This window comes from Leguminivora glycinivorella, chromosome 24, assembly GCF_023078275.1.
Source record: "Leguminivora glycinivorella isolate SPB_JAAS2020 chromosome 24, LegGlyc_1.1, whole genome shotgun sequence".
Lineage (NCBI taxonomy): Eukaryota > Metazoa > Arthropoda > Insecta > Lepidoptera > Tortricidae > Leguminivora > Leguminivora glycinivorella.
Window position 1 is genome coordinate 3,985,136 of NC_062994.1, and position 17,699 is coordinate 4,002,834.

The 17,699-nt window shown below is 40.3% G+C and overlaps 1 protein-coding gene across 12 annotated transcripts in view; it reads left to right on the forward strand.

The window, feature by feature from the left end:
* LOC125238886 (phosphatidylinositol 4-phosphate 5-kinase type-1 alpha) overlaps window positions 1–17,699 on the forward strand; it is a 112,853-nt gene that overhangs the window by 14,140 nt on the left and 81,014 nt on the right. For all 12 annotated transcript variants that reach the window (XM_048146367.1, XM_048146370.1, XM_048146368.1 and 9 more), the window contains exon 3: window positions 3,354–3,492. In XM_048146367.1, coding sequence (XP_048002324.1) covers window positions 3,354–3,492 — 139 coding nt within the window. The remainder of the gene's footprint in view (window positions 1–3,353; window positions 3,493–17,699) is intronic.

The window sequence follows — 17,699 nt, forward strand, 5'->3', positions numbered from 1 at the left end:
CCGGGTCCGGAACACCACGCTGCTCTCTAAGACACAAATAATAGACGTAACTCGAAAAGCGGCTAAGCTAAAATGGGATTGAGCTGGCCATGTCTGCCGAATGCCGGACGACTTGTGGGCCAAGATAACCACGAGACGCCCCACGAGTCAAACCGGGGATCCGGCAGACCACGTCGGCGATGGCGGGATAACTTGGACTCCTTTTTGAAAGATTGGCCATATGTTGCTCCAAACAGGGATGAGTGGAAAAAGAGGGGGGGGGGGGGCTTAGCCCAGCAGTGGGACACATTAGGCTCCAAATAATAATAATATTTGAATTTAGCGCCATTCTTTAGTGCCAAGATTTGGTTGACCGTCTATAAGTAAGTGCCAATCGTATGCGGCGTTTTGTAGCAAAAGGACCGCATTGTTGCTATAATCAGGTCGAAATTCGCTCATATTTACACAATAACCTGTGTTGAGCGACAGTGTGGTACCCGTTTCTTGAGAAAGTTAGTCACATAATGTAAATGTGTAGTGTGCAGAACCGAGGAAACTTCAACTTGTCGTAATACATACATACATACAATCACGCCTGTATCCCATGAAGGGGTAGGCAGAGCACCCGAGACTACTAGTCTCAGTGCCACTCGTGGCAAATAAGGGGTTGAAAGAAAACGAAACTGTGACATTGCAGTGACAGGTTGCCAGTCTCTCGCCTACGCCACAATTTAACCCATATCCCACAGTGGCCTTCTACGACACCCACGGGAAGAAAGGGGTGGTGAAATTCTTAACCCGTCACCACACTGGCTAAATTGTAATGATGTCCAATAAGATGCAACTGTCAAACTGCGTTTTTGAATCAAATGAAAATAAGGTACAGCGGGGCAAATCCCGACTGGGTTGCAATCGTAACTGATCCATTATTTCCATTATTAGATCATTGAGTTCCACATGTATCCACTGAACATGCGTGCCATCACAGATGTCATATATACCATAGATCAAGCAAACGTATCTACTTAGCGTGTCAAATGAACTCAGTGAAATCCACTGAGTTGTCCGTCTTTACTCGCAGCTTGCAGCTTTCGGGCGTCAATTTTTGTAAGTTGAAGTCAACCAAAACATAAAAAATGCCTCGTTACGTGATATTCAATTGCAACAACACAAAAATTATGAACAATCAAGAGCCTGAGACATATTTAAAATTACAGGCAAGAATCAACTTCAGTACAAAATTTGACACGCTCGGCCCCTATACAAATATATGAATTTGTTTCTTCTATCTAAATTAAGTTCTGTGCGTGCCATATTTAACCAGTGGACCTCTAATAATGCAAACATTGTAAAACATGGAAAAAATGGATCAGTTTCATTTGTCCCTCAGTCGAAATTGTCCCGCTGTACCTTAACCAAAATTTTATCAAGCACTGAGGAGCAGGTATGGGTTAAATTGTGGCGTAGGCGAGAGGCTGGCAACCTGTCACTGCAATGTCACAGTTTCGTTTTCTTTCAACCCCTTATTTGCCAGGAGTGGCACTGAAGCTTTGGTAGTGTCGTGTGCTCTGCCTACCCCTTTATGGGATACAGGCGTGATTGTATGTTGTATGTTGTTGAGGAGCAGGAAGTAGAACATCGGTGTCTATATGGAGAACATACTGCCGTAAGTTTTATCGAAAATTAAGATGAATATGTTTAAGTGAAAAATCTATAAATAATGTAATTTTCCGTACCGTTTAGGGTTTTCCTCAAAACTATCGACGCGGACCAAAAATCACTCATTTAAAATTGCGAACGGGACTTAATCACGTATTACTATGTTTTATACACCAACCTCCGACGTTTCAAGGACGGCATTGTCCCCGTGGTCTCGGAGCAGACTGACTGAAGTTGACGTCAACATCTTCTAGCTGTACGAGTTTTTCGAACTACCCGCGATTAAGTCCCGTTTGCATTAAATATGTGTAAAAATCGTGAAAGTTTAAATCAGTGTTTCAAAAATCACTCGTTCGTATGAAGACGCTTACGCGTCCTCGTCGTTAAACGCATGCGTATATTCATACTAACCTTCAAATCTAGGGTGAACAGGCATCTTTTGAGCGAGCTCACTCCATCGTGGGCCAAGTATTTGCCATTGGCTAGTCTGTGGTCAAGAGTAAGCCCATATATTATTAATTTTTTTTTTTTAAATCTAGATAGCCTATAATGGTGTCCCACTGCTGGGCAAAGGCCTCTCCCCATTAAAAAATAACGAGCTATTTTTGGTCGGATAGATTCAGGGAGACAACTATCCAACTAGAGTATCCAGTAACTAATAGGGATGACGACTACATAAAAAAATGGCATTCTGTTTAGTCCGTCAGTTAGATCGTCCATAAATATAACTGAACACATATTTTTCGCTTTTTCTAATTAATGAAAAAATACAAAGATATAGAGCATCGAAGTTCCGGAGTGGGGGCTTGTGACGTCACTTCTAAGTAAAAATTGTACCTAGGCGTGACGTCACGCGAAACTTCAACCCACTGTACCGTCGTCATTATTCGTTACGAATATAAAATTCTTTGATAATCTAACTGACGGACTAATTCGTTTTTTTAGTCGTCTCGCCTATTGTAAAAGGTCAAAAATCCATGGTATATGCTCTGATCATGAGTGACGATCATTATTATCACTTGAAGTGATGATTCACCGACTTTCAGTTGTGCAATTGACCCGGTTAATATAACAAAGGCCATGTTTGTATTCGAGCCGATGATAATAAACGAAATGTCACGTTTCTTACACTACCGGTGTTTGTTTAGATCCGACCATAACTTACTTTACTTCAATGGCTCAGCGACTCAAAAAGGATCTTGGTTCATGGCCTTCCGACACAGAGAGATCGCCACTCTGCCCTATCCTGCGCCACTTCCATAGCACTGGTCAAAAGTTTAAGGACATTTTTAAGAAAATGTGCTTCTACAATTACTTAAATTAGAGGGTTGGAACGCCTTGTTGGATCTAGACAATCCTAATTATTTAGGTACAACGACGAAAATGGGAAAGCGTGTCTGTTTGTTTGTCCGTCTTTCACAATGAAACGAATTGACGTGATTTGTTTTATGTGGAGATAGTTGAAGGGAAGGAGAGCGTCATAGGCCACTTTTTGTCTCTTTCTAACCCCCCACTTCCCCAAAATGGGAGATGAAAGTTTGTATGGAGAATTCCGCAATTTTTGCAAAAGCTTGTCATCAATAAAAATGAGATTCTTCTGCAATGAAAGAAGAACGTTGTTTATCTGGTGCTAAGTAAATTTGTGTGAGATGATCCCTAATATTTTTAATTATAATCATCATTATTAGTGACAGTTTACAAATGTTTGTCAACAGCCGGCGGTGGGCCCCCTGGGTGCTATCAGCAAGGTCCACAAATCGGACCGGAAAATTGGGCACCGGCGCGTCGGCGAAGGTGGCGAGATCACCTACAAGAAGATCCAGTCTTCACAGATTATGGGTTCCATACAACTTGGTAAGTTATATGATACTTACTTACTTCACTGACGACCGGTCTGGCTCAGTTGGTAGTGACCCTGCCTGCTAAGCCGCGGTCCTGGGTTCGAATCCCGGTAAGGGCATTTATTTGTGTGATGAACACAGATATTTGTTCCTGAGTCATGGATGTTTTCTATGTATTTAAGTATGTATTTATCTATTTAAGTATGTATATCGTCGCTTAGCACCCATAGTACAAGCTTTGCTTAGTTTGGGGCTAAGTTGATCCGTGTAAGGTGTCCCCAATATTTATTTATTTATTTTATTTTATTCAGTGGCTCAGAGACCCAAAAAGGATCTTGACCACTCCTTCACGCCAGTTGGGTATTCATATTCATATTGGTTTAATGCAGTCATGTTCAGTCTAGGACTTATGGCTATGTTACATGGACCCATGGAAGTGCCTGGCAGTGGCGGAGCGTCGATACAACTCGATTCCCAACGGTTTCCCTAAAATTGTCTAGCATCTGGTAGAAGTCCATACAAAACAGATTCCAAAAACCCCTCCGGCTTTACCAACGAAAATTTTCACGCCCCGCCACTGGTGCCTGGCATCCGTTGGCTCGTTGGGTGGACGACATCCGAAAAACTGCGGGTCACAACTGGATGAGATTAGCCCAGGACCGGGAGAAGCGGCGTACTAGAAGAGAGGCCTATGCCCAGCAGTGGGCGATAAAGGGCTGATATGTTGATGATGATACATGGACCCGGGTAGGGTAGTGATGGGTAGGACATCAAATTAAAATGAGTTTGTATGAGTACCTCATTTTCAAAAATGAGGTGTTACAATGTCTTACTTCAAATGAGGTGAGGTACTGGTATATAAAATTTTGCTATCGGCGATTTGATAGACTCAATCGGGCAACAAATTCTAGTATGTATACTATGTAATAACATCCTTTATACCTATTAAATTTTATTTGCAACTAAATGTTAAGAAGAGAACTTGAACAACAGAAGACTGAAATATTATTTAAGAATTCCAATTGCTGTAATATGAAACTACATAAAAAGCAAATTGATTTGATGGTTCTATGAAACTTTTGTTCTATTTTAGCTGTTGATTATTGTTATTTATCGTATGTTAATATTCTTGATATCATTTTATAATGGTTTCATTTATAATTTACAGTTTAATAATAATATATTTCAATTGAAACTGTAACCTTAAAAATTGCATGTTTTTAACAAACGTGAGTTCATATTGTTTTCTAATTACATACCACTTTTACGTAAAAATAACCAACTTACCGCTGTGGATATTCTAACAGCAATATATAGTAAATTAAATGAACACCAACATTCTCGACGCCGTTCTTACTTTTGACTATATTTTTGCACGTAAAAGACACTAAGGCAGAGCCACAAGCATATTAAATCATGTATAAAATGTCACCATTATTATATTTTGGTGTATTTATTATAACCGTTTTACATAACAATAAAACGATTATTATGTGCCGAGAGAAAGCACAGCGTCGCTTTATGAAGATGCAATGTATTTTCTCACCTATTGTCAGATATTTTTATTCGATTTCTGAACGTTTTTAGCGTTTCTGAACGAATTATCTGTCACCAGAGGGCGCGCGCGCTTTAGACTTGTCATGGCGTACTTCACCAGGAAGAAACTTCCTGCGACGCTGTGCTTTCTCTCGGCACATAATAATCGTTTTATTGTTATGTAAAACGGTTATATTATGTGCCTTAGGAAAGCACAGCGTCGCTTTATGAAGACGTGTTTGTTATCTGCTGGTGACAATTTTACACGCAATTTGATGATAATGTTAATCACTTCCTTAGTAAGAATGAACATAAACTGATTAGATGGGAGGCATGTCCCTAATTTTTTATTAATATTTTAAGGTACAAAATTAACAGACTTAAAGCAAGGGTCTGTTCTCATACGGACTAAAGTATTTTTGCAGACTGTTCTAATAGCAATAGCTTATATCAGTCAGTCCTGTCTCTCATAGCATTTGATCTGAGATATCATGTCTTACCTTAAACACACAATTGATCATGATAGTCAGTAACAATCAAACTAAATGTTACAATGTTTAAGATAGCTTTAAATTATATGTCGCGTACCTGTGCAATCAATCTCTCGGCATTAGTACTTATTTAAATATTGTAGCTCTGCCAACTACCTGTTTGTAGGCAAGCTTCTATAGTAAGTTCCTACAGTCTGTCCAAGGCAGGAGACGGTAGAGCGGTAGTTGCTCAGTGGGCACCTATGCCCGTACCCTGTACTAAGTACCTACTACTGTAGGTACTACAACTCAAGGTGTCCAATCTGCACCAAGCTGCAGGATAGTGTAGGAACTTGACTGTAAATAAATAAAATACAGATTTATTACCTTTCTTTCTTGCTTTCTGGCACTACTGGCCCAAGGGGGCTTTCCTCAATGGTTATAAGCCCTCACAAATGTGGCAACTTACTTATGGTTGTTGATTACCCTGGTTACCTACCAGTCTGAGTACCAACTGAAGGTAATTGAAACATGATGGGTACAGTGTTCAAGAACCTGGAATTTCAAGCTTTTCAGAGATTCTTCATTAGATCTCCAATCTTCAGGGATGTGTAATCTTGACTGTCTAAACTACATAATTTAATTTAATTTATTTAATTTTAAGAATTTTAAGAATATATATATATGTATATAGCCTTAAATATTTTGTATGTATTAGCTAACACAAAGCTAAAGGTATAATACCAGACATACTCTTTATTGTGCACCTCAATACAGAAACAATACAGTAACTTACACTGCAACTTCAGAAGTTGTACACCAACAGACAGTTGGTCACTAAAGGGCAATTCGTACCAGCCAACCTTTGTGCACTAGGGTATCTTCTCCGTGTGACACCTTGCGTGTCATATACTAGCTTCCGCAGCCTGGGAGGACAAGAGTGAGCTCAGCTGGAGTGATCTGGACCACTGTGAGCAGCATTGCAGATGAGGGCATCTGCAATTCTGACGTCCTAGTTGGGGGACCTTCAAAGCAGTTTCTAACTTTATAACTATTATAACTAGAGGAGGTTTTAGTCCAGAACAGCTGATCTATGTACCTCTGCTTCCTCTGCTCTGGTGTTCTACTGTCTATATTATTTAAAACACTTACATAGAAATAGTCTCATTTTCAATAACACTTTTGTCTTCCTTAGTATCTTAATATCCTTTGTCCCCCCCCCCCCTTTTTCAGCAGTTGTACCGTCTCTATTGCTGGGGGAGGTAGGCCTGGAGTCAACTCTATCCACCTCATGAAATCTTTATAACCTGAAATGGTCCACTGTTGTTCTTGACAGCCAGTCTGCCTGACTCAGTGTGTACAACCCGCTAGTGCCCTGAGCACTAAGTGGATTCATCTGGTATTCTAACTCACAAGGAAGAAGGCTAGATTATCGCCTCATCAAGGTTGTTTCACAATTTGTTAACTGTCTCTGAAATTCAATCTGAATTCTTTTAACACAATGGCTTGATATGGCAAGGTGACCACCTCCGAGGTGGCTGCCAGAGTTAGGTTAGGTGCCTTTCACAACAGGCTATTGTGTAGCAGCTGACAATTGTAGAAAGCAGTCAGTTTGCAATTGTGATGTATGTCTAACAGTAGTAACATTGATCTGCCATAGCCAAATTGAGAAGCTGTGCGAGACTTTGTATAAAAAACTGGCATATAAGCTATGCATATAGTTTTATTTAGCCTTCATAAATGCATTTTAATCTGCTTGCTTTTTCATCTTCAATTAAATTAGTCTTTATGCCATCTTAAACATCACAGTTTAGGCAACTCAGTAGAGTGAATTATTACTGCTGCCTGATGGATAACTCTGACCCACCGTTCTATTATCTAACGTTTCTATCCTCTCTAGAATTCCTTACTTGCAAGTGAGAGTAATGAGTCAACTTTAAGTATCTGGCGCTACTCTTATTGTTGTACATCAGTTCTTTAATCTTTGTTTACACTGTGTATGAATAAAATATATTTATCTGTTCAGGAGTCACAGCCGGTGTTGCAATTCATGTGGTTATTCTCCAGACTTTTCTGGACTGAGAAATAATCTTCTCTTTTCATGCAGGATACTCTATTGATTTAGTAGGCATCACCATCAGCTGTGACATAGGCATGAGTTCCATGACACTCGACACCAGTCCAGATTATTTTCCTAATAATGTCCAACCACACTGTTGTCTGGCCCTACTCAGGACTGCAAAATGCTCAGATGGGACAAGGAATCATGTAGGTTTACTAGCCCAAGGCAACCTCACTCACATGTGGTCTCCGAGACCCAGCATGTTAATCCCTCACAAGGAAAGGTGGTAATGGCAATCAGAACTTTGTTTCGCTAAAATATTGCAAGGTATCTCTTTTGCAGCGTCAACACTACCCAGCTCGTTCTTTCCACATAGAGGTGCTGTGACTGCTGTGACAAGGCAAGGGCCAAGACAGATGCTGGCACATGGAGTGGTAAAGGCAGTGTGTCTTTCATAAAGGTCTCCGCGACCCAGAAAGTTAATCCTGCACAGGGGCAGGGTGCCAATAAAAGGCCAAAAGGGAGAAGTACTTAGGAGCATCTCTCATATATATTATAGGTGGCACATAAGAGAAATTATTTTCTCTAGTTCTTGCCTTGTCCTATGTTACTCGAACATGGATAAACCATCTCTCTTTCATTCATTATTTACTTAAATCTTCAAGCATAATATACATTTATTTGGTATACTAAACCATACTCAGATCACTCGCTTAATACACTCAAACTCTTCTTCTATTCTCTCTTAGAATGGGTTAGTTGTTAATTGCTTTACTACAGGTGTTGTGAAAAATAACTGGCTACTCTTGAGTAAAAGATACGCTAGATTTGTCACTGGTGACAACTTTACTGGTTCTGAGCCTGAGCTCATCATATTATCAACTTCATCACAAAACTTTGCCTGTAGTGCAGTGACTGTGTGGTTTTCCATATAACTTAGTTCTCTTTCTTTTCATCTCTTTCTTAACTCTCCTAATAAATTATTTAATGAAACCAAGAAGCAACTGAAAACATAGGCACAAGCGGGTTATGATATAATTGTCCCATAGAAATATTGAATTTCTGTTCTGCCTAAAGTTTTATAAACAATTCTAGTGTATTGCTCTCATGGTTGGTTTGAATTCTTCTTAGTAAGGTTCTACTTTTAAATCTTCTTATCTATCTATTATCCTGTAGCATTATTGTTCTTCCAATATCAACATGAATATTCCGTTTTCTACAACTTGCTGTCTTCCACACTTTCTCTTCTGAAATACATGCTGTTCACCTTCCGGGTAGCCTTGTAAATACAATAGTGTAAGTGTAGGCCTGTGCGAACCAGTTCATTTTGTCTCAGTATGGCACTAAACAAACTTGCATAACTCTCTGTTTTGAGACATTCATTCCCCTTCTTTAGAGGAAAGTTCTTTGTTTACTGCAAAGTCTGTTAATACTGGTTCATTATACAATTGTGTAGCCCCTCTACGTTAGTAGCAGGTCCTTTCTGGAAGGCTTCATAAAGATTACAGAATAATCTTTAATTTCACTTTGACTTTTTCATCTTGTTTCATCTCTGTCACTCTTTAATCCTCCGGAAGGTTCTGCTTCGTACCTGGATGCTTGTAGTGGCATGGTCGCCAGGAAATCTTGATTTAGAAGCAACAACAGCACTGCACACTGATTGATAACGGCTTGATGGTTGGCTTCGAGCCAACACTATATCGCCTTACGACCACGACGAGCAGCCTGAAAACGCTGGCTCATGAGAACATGGCGTAGATCGCCGATGCTCTTTCTCACTCGCGAGTCACTAATGTGCTGAAAATGTTGGGTCATGTCTCCTGAGAACATGGCGAGGACCACCGATGTTCTTCTTCACCCACGAGCAGTTAAAGTGCTGAAAACGCTGGATCATGGCTCATGAGAACATGGCGAAGATGGCCGATGCTCTCTTTCACCCGCGAGCCGCTAATGAGCTGAAAACGCTGGGTCATGGTTCATGATAACATGGCGAGGATCGCCGATGCTCAAAAACACTGGCTCATGAGAGCAAGGCGTGGAAGGCCGACGCGCTTTATACCCTCGAGCCGCCAAAAAGCTGTAAATGATGGGCCATCAGCATCATACCTCACGAGAGCAAGGCGTGGGCCGTTACTCTCGTTACTTTACCCGTAAGGGTAGGTATTCAGGTTCCAACTCCGAGTCGGAAAACGGAACATAAATAGCCCTGAAGCTAGTTTCCGTCTCTGTGGCCTTTTTGTGCTCTTCCGCACTCATATTTCTTATTTTTTCTTCACAATCTCATTTTTCAATACCGATATGGCGGCGAGAAATACACGCAATGACAAGTCTAAAGCGCGCGCGCCCTCTGGTGACAGATAATTCGTTCAGAAACGCTAAAAACGTTCAGAAATCGAATAAAAATATCTGACAATAGGTGAGAAAATACATTGCATCTTCATAAAGCGACGCTGTGCTTTCCTAAGGCACATAATAGTAATATCACTGTATGACACAAATAAATTAGCCATAGCCATTGAACTTTGGAAACAACAAACAACTGTCACAACACAAGTAACACAACTGACAACTTCAACTGTCTATGAAATGCGTTTCGTTTCACGACTCACGTTTATTATTTGATAATGTTGTCAAAATGTGTACATATTAATAAACATGTTATTAACTGCATATATACTCCGTGTAATAAATGGATATACATTTTTTTTATGGATAATATTAGCCCATATTGTTGTCTTAAGGAAGGCTATAACTATAACGTAAAAACAAAATAGAAATGTCTCTTCTTTATCCGTTGAACATGCTGCAATGCGATATGATGTTAAATATTATCCACCTAAAAATATTTTCAAACTTTTAACTTAGACGAAACAACCAACGAAAATTTAACTGATATATAGAAATAAGTAAAAACTGCAAAAATAAAATAAATATTTGTCACTAATAAAAAGGTGCGAAATTCAAATTCTGTGAGACGCTATCGCTAACTCTTCGTTGGTACAAAGTTCATATCTGTGGCATTTAAATATATAACAACTACACCTACAATACCTACATACGAATCTAAATAAAAGTACATAAAATAATTTTAAATAATATTTCGGTCATTAATCCTGTACTGTTGTCAAGCGAACTTCATAAATGCACATTTTGAGTTACCGTCCTTGGTATTCAAAACGCTTCGAAAATAAATATGTCACGACCAGTATAAGATAGCTCCCTTATTACAAATGACAACCGTCATACAAATCTGTTGGTCCGATAGGTCACGTTAAACTGGTCAAGTCGGTAGCTCAAGTAATAGCATCGAAACTATCGAATGAGAGCGTTTGCCGAATTTGCGCGCCAATTTGAAGAGATGCTTGGATCACAACGACGTAATATGTATGAAAGCTTGCGGCGCTTAAGACTGTTTTATTTCGAGTCACGTGTAACGTATTTTGTCGAGGCAAATTTGAAGCATAGCTCGTGTCTGTCTCATTCACTCTTACGGTAAACCTAACTAACTGTTTCACTTTGAAAGGATTTTTGAAGTAATGTTGGTAATGTGACATTGTCGCGGTGAGGTCTTCCGGTACAAAGCGATTTCCGGTACAAATGTATCGGTGGACCTTTTGTCTCGGCAATAAAGTTTGTAGTTCGGTGACATAGACGATGAGCCGCTTCATTTTGAAGTGTCGACTCGCGCGAGGGAGTTTGAGGACCGCGAGGCGCGCGTGTGACAGATGAGTTTTTGAATGATTTGAAGTTTGTGAATGATTTGTGTGGCATGAGGTGTTTGTGTTGCGAGACTTGCGCGCGAGGTTATGTGTAAAATGAGGTGAGGTGAGTTGAGGTGTGATGTAATACATTTTTTCCGTGTGAAGTGCTGCGACAAATCACCAATATGAGTGGTACAAATGAGGTGCCTCATGAGTGAGGAACTCAACACTAGGGTAGGGTAAAGCAATTTGGTACACCGAGTGCTGACATGTCTTTTAGGGCTTCCTCGCACCAGCAATATCTGGGACGCCCACGTGGACGTTTTCCACCCGGGTGTCCCAGGGCTTATAGACTAGTTTACATGAATATCGGCCCGGAAAAAGGGGCACCGGCGCCTTCGAGCGGAGAGATTACTCTTCAAGAAGGTTGAACTGTGTCGCTTAACTTTAAACCTGGGTAAATCCATTCTGCTTTAATGTTCATTATTTAGTAATAGTAATGAACCTTATAAAAGAATGGATTTACCCAGTTTTGAAGAAGCGACACAATTAAACTTTGTCAGTTACACGTGAGTCTAAATCTAAATATAGCGTTCCGGAAAATCGGTCACGGGCGTAATTATACATACAACTTCGTAGGTAATTATTATATCCTCTTCACTAAAGCAATTTTAAGGCTCCGCCACGCATAAAGCGTTTTGATAGCGTAGCGTTAGCGGTGCGCTCGCAATCCGCGCGCATTCCGCTCGTAATCCGCGCTCCTTAGACCAGTTACAATTACAATTGCCCCCCAGTCGGTATTTGACATGATGTACCTTATAATAATTATGACATTTTGTTGCTTGAATCGTGGACAACTTAATTTGGTTTGCCCATCGATTTAAACTTCTCTAGATACACTATCACCTACAAATTCGGCACTCAAAAGTGTCCGATCGCTTAGTTGCAAATGTGTGCGTCCAGTTGACAAACGAAAACTTCGCAATGTAGTAAAAACTACTTTCATTTTTTTACAAAAACAACGTTATTTCTTAGTACTTAAAGTTCAATTTCAAATGCAAGCAATTGGCGGTTATGACATTAATGAATGTGATCATCGCGAAAGCCATAAAATTTTATTACCGCAGATCGCAGGTGTGCATATTTTTAAAAAAATCTACGTCTTATTGCAACCAACTTAAGTTTAATTTCGTTTGCGCTGCAACAATCTAAACGCCATTTTTACATTGGGAACGAGGATGGACAGAGGCATCATGGGAGTCGCGCTCGCGCTATGAGATGAAAGGCGAGAATGAGGAAATTTGCGGTATTTTTGCGAAAAACTGTTTTAAAAAATCCTATTAGATAGAAAATTTCTTAAGGAACAAAACGTTTGGTATAACATTTTTCGAGATGTTGCGTATTTTAAGCGAAAAAAAATGAGTTTTTACTGTACGATATTTTTATTGATATTATCTCAAACAAAAAAATATATAAGGTACGGCGGGACAATTTGGACTGGGGGACAATTGCAACTGAACTGATTAATATCTCCACGTTTTGCAATGTTTGCATTATTAAATAGAGTCAACTGAGGTATATATATATATATATACCTCAGAGGTATATATATATATATATATACACACACACACACACACACATATATATATATATATATATGTGTGTGTGTGTGTGTGTGTGTGTGTGCGTGTAGTGAGTGTATGTGTAGCGATTATGTGAAGGTAAACAGTTGAGGGATTGTATGTGGTGTGTGTGAGGGTGCACTTGGAGAATATGAATTAAGTAGCTATTAAAACAAAGAAGAATTGAACGATGACATTAATTTATTATTCTACGTATAATTTCTTTCAAAGCTTTGTTTGGGTAAATCTTCTCTCCGCTCCTCAGCTATAATCTTGCGCCATTTTTCCCTTTCAACGTCTTGTTTTGGGAATCTGGAATAAAAAGCTTTTTTATTACTTAAAAACGAATTTGCTATTCCCGGGTTGTTTCTTTTTATAATTAAAGTAATTTATAAGATATGTATTAATATTATTGAATTGAAATCATTTATTTCAGACTAATTGGTCCATAATAATAAATAAATACATACATTATTAATATGAAATAGGCTTCTTTTACAAAAAATATAAATTAGCGACTCCATCATTCCATTTTTAACTATGTTCCACTTCATCCATCTTTTGTCGCCGTCCGCTCATTACTAGTATAGCGCGAGAGAAAGAGACAAACTGCGTAAGACCAAATCAAGGAATTTACTTTAATTATTCTAGAAAATAAATGTTTTTTGTAAGTTAGGAAGCCATTTTGACCACAAATGCATAACATTATAAAATTATTAACAATTACTTACCGGAAATACGATACGTCATCCTTTTTCAACGTATATAAGGTGTTATTTTTGCACTTTTTTACGGAGCACTTAGGCATGTTGCCGACACGGCGGATGAAGCGCTACTGACCGCCCAATTGTGCTTAGAACATTTTCAAGCACAATTTGCTGCGGACACATTCTAAGCCGTGATGGTGCATCTAGGTAGTTTAGATCGATGGGTTTGCCTCTATTTCTTTATATAGTGAACTAACCTAACCACAAAATTAAAATTTTTAAAAACCCCGACTGCGACATAGTAGACCGATTTTCATGAAACATGGCTATAAGAACACTCCCGAGTAACTCAGCTTTCAGACAAAAAAAAAAACTAAATCGGTTCATCCGTTCGGGAGCTACGATGCCACAGATAGACACGTCGGGGGTTAAAAAATAAGCTCTTGAAAAGACACTCAAGTTACCAAATCAAATTCCCATGTACAGTGAGCTGCAAAAGTTCATGGCGAATTTATCAATGAATTCATTCATAATTTCTCCATGCGGTTTTGTAGCTCACTGTACTTTCAGCAGAGAGTGTTAGTATAAAGCCGCGTATCGACTGCGCGCGGCTGCCGCGCGAGCCATGTTCGACCGCGCCAAACCTGCGTTTTGGCACATCTCGGACACTGGCGATCAAATATATGAAAGAGGCGCGTTTCCAGCACACAGTCTAAGCTCGTGTAGGTGAACGCGTAATATGCTTGTATGAGTGAAATATGACAGGTCGACTGTTCGCGTTTTTGACAGGCGGTAACTGTGAGGTAACCGAGAGGGGGTAGGCGGCACTTTCAGCGGGGAGCGGGAGTGGCCATACTGTACGATAGTACTCTTTATTATACTGTGGTTTTGGTGCGCGAGCCAATTTAAAGCTCAACATTTTCATATAGCGCGGCAGCGGCGCGCGGCAGGCGATCCGTGAACAAACATTCATTTAGGTCCGTCCCAATTGCGCACGCACAACACACTGACGCTCCTTTGCCGCGCCACCAAAAACCGACACGAACTGGTTCGCCGCGCGGCACGTTCGAGCGCGCCAATGTTCAAGCTGCCGCGCGCGGCGGACCCGTCCCCATATTGCGCGGCCGCCGCGCGAGCCAATGTTCGATGGTTTGCCGCGCGCAGTCGATACGCGGCTTAAACCTAACCTTGCCCGTTTGCCACTGGCCCGTTAACCAAGCTATATGGGTTGAATTAACAGCACTGACAGCTAATTTTAGCCGGCACAAGGCTGGCCAAACCATTGATACTATCCGGTATACTCTATCATACTATAAACATTGTTATTTACGAGTTTGAAATATGGAGATGTAAGTGCTTCCAGTAAGTAAACAACCTTCAAGAAAAGAGCGTACACCCATCTTAAAGGCCTGCAACGCACCTCCAACACTTCTGGTGTTTCGGGTGTCTTTGGGCGGCAGTGATCGCTTACCATCAGGTGACCTGTCTGCTCGTTTGCCTCCTATCCCATAAAAAAAACGAATGACTGGGTGTCTGCACAGTATAATAATGAGTACTATCGTACAGTATGGCCACTCCCGCTCCCCGCTGAAAGTGCCGCCCACCCCCTCTCGGTTACCTCACAGTTACCGCCTGTCAAAAACGCGAACAGTCGACCTGTCGTATCTCACTCATACAAGCATGGTAAGCGTTCACCTACAGGAGCTTAGAATGTGTGCTAGGAACGCGCCTCTTTTATATATTTGATCGCCAGTGTCCGAGATGTGACGTGGCTAAGAACACTCCCGACTAACTCAGCTTTCAGACAAAAAAAACTAAATCTAACCGGTTCATTCGTTCGGGAGCTACGGTGCCACAGACAGACACTCATAGACAGACAAACAGACAGACACGACAAACTTATAACACCCCGTCGTTTTTGCGTCGGGGGTTAAAAAGGAACGTATACTTGGCAAAAGTTACTTTCAACTGAATTTCACATACGAACACCGACAAAGGTATGTTGGCTTTAAATGAACACTGACTTTGCTAATATTAGCTGCAAGGCTGGGAGAGGAGTGCAGCGGAAACCATTGATATTGTGGTGGCACTCCAATGAAAACAGACATCTGTTACGCTCTGTGGCCATTAATGTGTGATACCACAGAGGAATTAGTTAGGAAAGAGTGGTAACTCCATACATCAGTAAATGCAAGTTATTTGTAGTGACATCTAGCGTCATGCACGCGTCAACTAGCGTAAATTATCAGTACTGCTCACTTGTCAAAAGATCTCGCGACGAACAAAAAGTCTAATGCTCAACAATTTTTAGCTAATACATACATACACTGAGAGAAAATACAACCAGTTTTCATGTTCGTTCAACAAGTTTTTTGGTTAAAATAGCGCCTACGTGCTCTTTGGTTCAAAGTGTTCAAACAACAAGCTACTTGTCATTTGAATCGGCAATATATTTGAATCAACAAGTCGATTTTATAAAAACAACCTGACACATATTGTTTTAAACATACGTTTGGCTGATTCAAACGGATAAACCGCAACAAGTCGAACTTGTTAAATTCACAATGCAAATTTCTCTCAGTGTACATACATACATAAAATCACGCCTGTGTCCCATGAAGGGGTAGGCAGAGCACATGAAACTACTCAGGTTTCAATGCCACTCTTGGCAAATAAGGGGTTGAAAGAAAACGAAACTGTGACATTGCAGTGACAGGTTGCCAGCCTCTCGCCTACGCCACAATATTAACCCATATCCCACAGTCGCCTTCTACGACACCCACGGGAAGAAAGGGGGTGGTGAAATTCTTAACCCGTCACCATACGGGCAAATTAGCTAATATTACAATAGTATTAATCAGTACTCTGTTTTCAATTCCATCTGCTTGTAATATAAGTTGTAAACTTAATATTACATTTTTGGCAGACGCGAAACGGTTGACACTGATAATTGGGTGATGAGTGGCACTGATAATTTACGCTATTTGACGCTAGATGTCACTACAAATAACTTGCATTTACTGATGTATGGAGTTACAACTCTTTCCTTACTACTCCTCTATGGTGATACCTATAAATTATAATGACAATAAATATGACCCAATTTAGAAAAAGAAGCGTAAGATTGGTATGACAATGTTACTCTGTCTGTTACCTTACCTCTTCCCTAAGCAGTTGATGAGATTTTGTGGAGAGATCAGCATCTTTGAAGTTGTTACATATTCCACAACAGTGACAATAGGCGAAAGTTTATAAAAAAAAAAAACTAATTAGTCCGTCAGTTATCAACGAATTTTAGACACGTATTTTTTCTTTTTTCTCGTAAACGAAAAATGACGACGGTACAGTCCGTTGAAGTTTCGCGTGACGTCGCACCTAGGTACAATTTTTACTTAGAAGTGACGTCACAAGCCCTCACTACGGGAACTTTGATGCTCTCTATCTTTGTATTTTTTCATTAATTAGAAAAAGCGAAAAACATGTGTTCAGTATTTTTGGACGATCTAACTGACGGAATAAACAGAATGCCATTTTTTTTATGTACCTAGTCGCCCTCCCTTCCCTTCTCTTTCCATCCCTTTTCCCTCCTCCTCCCTCCCTTTAGTAACATTCGTGTAGACACGTACCTAAACACTGAAAACCATTAGACTTATATTGACCGGGATATAGACCGTGATTACCTTTTTGATTTTTGTCGAGCTCCCGATATTTCGACGCAGTTGCATGCATCATGATTAGTCACCATTAGTCTAGTCTAGTATGACATAGTTACTTGTCCCCAAATTGGGCAATTTGGCGTAAAATTGGTCCGTCCGACTCGATCTAGCGGACTGTAACTGTTAAACCGAACAGTGCTAAATTGTAGGCACGGACCAGTTCGTTTACACCTATACATTTACACCCATCACTTCTTGGTCGTGCAAAAAAAGGAACAAAACATCCGCTTGTGTATATATTTCCTGGTGATTCGGCTGAAACTTTCAAGATCCGAATTGTTTCCTGACGCGATCCATCAATACCAGCGGCCTGTCTGACCACAGTGACAATTGTCGCCCGACGGTGACATTTCGCCGTTCATTGCCTGTTCAACCACTTGCACTATTATATGTTCTGTGGTTC